The sequence below is a fragment of the Echinops telfairi genome, unplaced genomic scaffold, assembly GCF_000313985.2.
Source record: "Echinops telfairi isolate 266 unplaced genomic scaffold, ASM31398v2 ScPeMD7_2;HRSCAF=8, whole genome shotgun sequence".
Taxonomy (NCBI): domain Eukaryota; kingdom Metazoa; phylum Chordata; class Mammalia; order Afrosoricida; family Tenrecidae; genus Echinops; species Echinops telfairi.
The window spans coordinates 31,121,796-31,126,881 of record NW_022103898.1 but is presented as its reverse complement, the minus strand read 5'-3'; the positions used below and the strand labels follow the sequence as shown (position 1 = coordinate 31,126,881).

Genomic DNA, 5,086 nt, shown 5'->3' with positions numbered 1-5,086 from the left:
TTTTTATAAGAATGTAATGCATGCAAAATATTTTTAGGTTATTTCAGTTGATCTTCAAATCATACTTGTGAAATGGTCATGTCTTTATCCATGTCTCATATATGGAAACAAAAGCTTAATTGCATTAAAGACTTGTCCATAATCACAAAGGTGTTAAGTAATATAGACAACTAGTCTTCTCCAGCTCTGTTTGTGCTCTGCCTTGCTGCTTCATTAAATGAATGTATATTGTAGAAATATTTTTAATTACTGCTATGTATAATGCTAAAAGAATGCAAAGGGAAGCTTAATTTTAAACCCATGCATATTTTCCTTCTTAAAATCTTTAATCTCTGAACTCTTTGAGTAATGAATAGGAAATCGTATGCTGCTCTGGCTTCTTTTTTACCATTTTAAAGCTTGCTTTTCTAATCTTGTTACAGATGCTATACTTAACAAGGGAGGTGATGAGCCCATTGTCAAAGGAGATGGTAAGAATTACTGAGAATTATTTTTATGAAAATAAAAAGGGATATCAAGTTATCCATTGCTGTGCAGTAATGGATAACACTTTGCGGCTTAACAGAACAAACATTTATTTTAGGGGTTCAGAATCCAGACATAATTTAGTTGAATACCTTTGTCTTCAGGTCCCTCACAGTGTTTCAATAGGGGTGACAACAAGAGCTGTAGTATCTCAAGGCTGTGTAAGGATTATTCAGGGCAATGCCAGCTACAAGGTACAGGGACTTTCAGGGCTGTACAGGCTAATTCAGGTAGCTTTTACCTGGAGATTTCCGTTTCTTACCAGGTGAGCTCCGATAGGGTAGCTTGGCTTCCCTCGGAGGAAGTCAGCCATTGTGATGTAGGACACCAGTGCAGAAATTGCAGTCTTTCTATCTTCTAATCTTGGAAAGACAGTTAGTTCATCCCCCTGTTTGTTAGAGGCAAATGACTAGGTACAACCCACATTCAAAAGGGGATTACACAAGGACATGCGACCCAGGAGGCAGGGCTCATTAGGAACCATCTTTAGAGGCTGCCTACAAAGATTTAGATTCCTCAGTTGTATACTAAGGTAACAATTTCATTTGTCAAAAGCTAAAACATTCATTTTGTTTATGGTTTCCAAAGTATTTTCTCAGCTAGTGCATATCTTTGCAGCCTTGCCACCTTGGGAGATAGATGCCATCAATCACTTTTACAGATCAGGAGAGTTTTATGATTTTTGCTAAAAGGTGCATATCAAGTAAGGCTGGGGGAGAGCAGGGAAATGAACCAGTCTTCTGAATCAAAATCCCATATTTTTTTCCTACCATATTAATGTGCCTAATTACTAAATGTTTTTCTTAAATATTCAAGATTGGGGTCATTATGTGCAAACGTAACTCCCCCCATTCTTGCAGGCCTTGATTTCTTACCACAACTAAACTCAGTCTTCCCTCCAAGAAAAAACCCAGTCACTTCAGCCACTTCGGGTTTGCATTCCAGTCCGCTCAGCATTTTCATGGGCTCCCCAGGGAAAGAGGAGCATGACAACCACGATCTGGGGATGGAGTCTAAGAAAGCCCATCTGGACAAGCACGAGCCTAAAGATGCTTTCAAACAGGTACCTGCCTGACACGGGCACTAGAATCTCTCTGTCTCTGCCTCTGCCTGCCCGTCTGTCAGGCAAGTACGCGGAGCTAGTCAGAGTATAGCCGGCAGTGGCGGTCCACTTAAGAGCTGACACATATTCTTAAATCACGATGCCATTTATTAATCTGAAACAAACACTGGAATTCTATCTTCGGATATGTTGCCACAAAACAAGATAATTGATTTATTTGCCTATGCAAGAACATCCGAATTCTCTTAAAATGTATTTACATTCAGCATAACACACCAAATTGGTGGCTAAGCATTTACACTAGGTCTGACATCAAATTGATGGTGCTGAGAATGGAATTCATCGTCATTGCCATCTGCTGTAACACCGGGTCTAATAGAGAATATGATTTCTTTTGTAAAGGCTCAAAATGATCAGATATTACCAGGAAAGACTATTTAGTATGTTGTGTGTGTGTATGTGTGTGTGTATGTGTGTGTTCCATATCTAATTTTTAGAAAGGTTTTGAATCATTCAGGAAATTAAAAAATATTTTGTGATTTATTTTTCAAACATTGCTGACTAGTTTCTATGACTATTTGGTAATTTTTCCTGCCAGTGATGTCCTTTTAAAATAATATTCAACAACCAATATGCAGGTATAAAGTTTTTCTTATATCACCAACGTTATATTCCATTAGAACTGATTTGTTTTGCCATTAGTTTCAGCATTGCCCCCCTTCTTCTATATCCTTTACTTTCTTCCTTCTTACCCTCCTTTGATTCTACTTGGGATGGGGCTACAGGGAGGGAGTAGTTGCAATTTAATAAGGATAAATTCAGAAATTATATATAAAAGTAATTGTTTGTTTTAAATATAAAGTTTGCAAAGTTGATCTCCTCTGGTGCTGAAACTGGAAATTTAAATACCTCTCCATCATCTAACCAAGCAAGACGTCCTGAGAAATTGGAAAAGCCAGAGAAAGAAATGGAAACCCAGTTGCTGTTTGAACCCCCTGTTGGTGGATCCTCTACCCCAAGTATGTACATAAAGTGTCTGGATGTTTCAAAGTGTTAAGTGGAGAAATTTTACAGTGATTTAACCTGCGATGTGTAAGTAAATGTGATTATGAACGGAAAAAAGTTCTAATGTGACTCTTCCTAGTAGACAGTGATAGCTAGTTGGAAGGTGAAATTACCTACATTATTTTGATAATTTTTGCATGAATTTCATCCACAATCTAATACTTACCTGGCTTCGTGTAGTAGGGTATGGATTAAATTATAATCTAGGACCCTGTAGAAAGGGGTCATTGGTGCTTAGCCACTAAACAGAAGGCTGACAGTTTGAATCCACCAGCTGCGATTATATCGGAGGACGATGAGCCAGTCTGCCTCCATACAGATCCAGGCCGGGGAAACCCTCAGCTGCAGTTCTGCTCCGTCTGGGGGCCTCTGTGCGCGGATGGAGTCCTCGGCCTGACTTTGGTTGGGGTTCTAACTATCCAGTACTTCGTTTTTCCTTTTACATTGAAGTAATGTCTTAGAGTGCCACAGACCCCTACAATCTTGATCACATTTAAAGGGGTTTTAGGTTCGACTGTAAGAATTACGTATACAAAGCGCCTCTTCGTAGGAGCATCTCTGCATCTTCCACGAAGGCCTCTGTGGACGTATTGTGGTCACTTAGGCTCGAGGTCTGCGCACTCCCTTGCCCTCTGTTCCTTCTGCTTTGTTTCTGACCGTCGTGGTTTATCTAGTTTGTGGTGCAGCTTGCACACTCATCCTTTATATAGGAAATGGTTCAGAGCTTCTTCAAGATTAATCCCTGTCATATATTACTACACATATTAGACAGTTGGCAATTTATTTAGATAGATAGATAAATGACTCTTAGGAATAATCTCAGAAAGTTTTTAAGATTTCTTTTCAGACAGTGAATTTTTCTACATGTCACAGGACCAGTGTTGTTTGCCGGTTTTTCAAGTGTTCTCTTGACAAATCTTATTCAGAAATGTTTGATGTCTCTTCTTCCAAGCTGACTATTAATATTTTCTCCTTTTTCTGTTTTAGATCCAAGCACAGCATCCTCTGTCACGGCTGGAGTTGCCAGTTCACTGTCAGGGAAGATAGCCGAGACGATTGGAAATCACCGACCGAACGCACCACTCACATCAGTGCAGATACAGTTTATTCAGAACATGATACAGGAAACACTGGATGACTTCAGGTAGTCGTTGAGAAATGACTCTTTGTCTCACCCATAACTCTTTGTCTTTTTGGTAGATATCAAACCAGAGCTTTCAGTAATGTTTGGTGGTGACTGGTTTGTGTATGTTCTGGTGTCTATAAAATTCTAGAAAGCATGATGCATTTTGTTGTTCTTGATGTGCTGCTCCTATTGCTTATCTGTCAGGAAAAAAAGTTCACCCAGGTTTTGATAACTTGGCAGGAGCAGTGTAGCAGGCAAACTGCTAGTGTAGTCTTGTTAAAGTATCAGCATGAACGGATTCTGTAATCTCAAATGGGGTTCTTAGATACAACATGTATACATTTGTTAAGTCTACTGTGTGTGTGTGTGTGTGTGTGTGTGTAATATATATCACATTTTAAAGAATCCTGAACCTTATCGAAAATGTATCAGCATGTAACTCTTAGATTTAAAAGAATTCTTGCCCAGATCTGTGCATGTCTTTCTCATATTTTAATTTGGAACATTCTAAGAATATATTCTTGTAAGGACACTACTTTCTTTTATTAATCATCTCTCAGTACATATTGGGAGCTTTTTTTTTTTTCAATTTCCATTGATCATTTACCTTTTTTCTGCGTAATGTGCAGCCAATTAGTATTGTAGCTTCAATGTATATTGCCAAGAGTAGGATTGCTGGAAAATATATCTGTGCAGTTGTTCTTCATTAAAAATATTTCAAATTATATATTTAAATGTTGAAAATAATAAAAAGAATAATAATTTTAACATTTAGAATCTGCCTAGTATATGTACCTGGAGCTAAGGATACAAAAGTCAAGACTCTACTCACAAAAGCCTTATGGTTTTATTGGGAATCTGTAGTTTGTCCACTGCAGTACATAATAAGAACTCATCTGCAACAGCTATCGTCGTTCTCATATAATCAACAAAGGATAAAAAGAACCTTTATAATGAAGTTATCAAAGTCAGTCTGAAACAGTTAAAAGGCATGAGTAGTCATTTCACAGAAGAGAAGCAGTGTATGACTGTAAGAAAAGATGCTCACCTCATAATTAATGAGAACGGAAAATACGGTAGATGCCATATCACATCCATTAGGTGGGAAAACATTATTTAAAAATCTTTCAATTTAAGTCTGGGGAAAATGTGTAGCAAGAGGAACGCTGTCATACTGATGATGGGTGTGTCAATTGATATTGCCTCATTGGAAAACCATTTGCATTGTTTTGTAAAAGTGAACAAATTACATCTGTCTCATACCTATGATCAGGTGACCAGACATCCTGCTTTTGGCGGGACAGTCC

At 38.1% G+C, this 5,086-nt stretch overlaps 1 protein-coding gene across 1 annotated transcript in view; it reads left to right on the top strand.

Annotated features, from left to right (window-relative positions):
* The window catches only part of NEDD1 (NEDD1 gamma-tubulin ring complex targeting factor), a 52,747-nt gene that overhangs the window by 44,438 nt on the left and 3,223 nt on the right, over window positions 1-5,086 (top strand). The window contains exons 6-9 of the mRNA XM_004700754.4: window positions 423-470; window positions 1,386-1,588; window positions 2,451-2,607; window positions 3,641-3,797. Coding sequence (XP_004700811.2) covers window positions 423-470; window positions 1,386-1,588; window positions 2,451-2,607; window positions 3,641-3,797 — 565 coding nt within the window. The remainder of the gene's footprint in view (window positions 1-422; window positions 471-1,385; window positions 1,589-2,450; window positions 2,608-3,640; window positions 3,798-5,086) is intronic.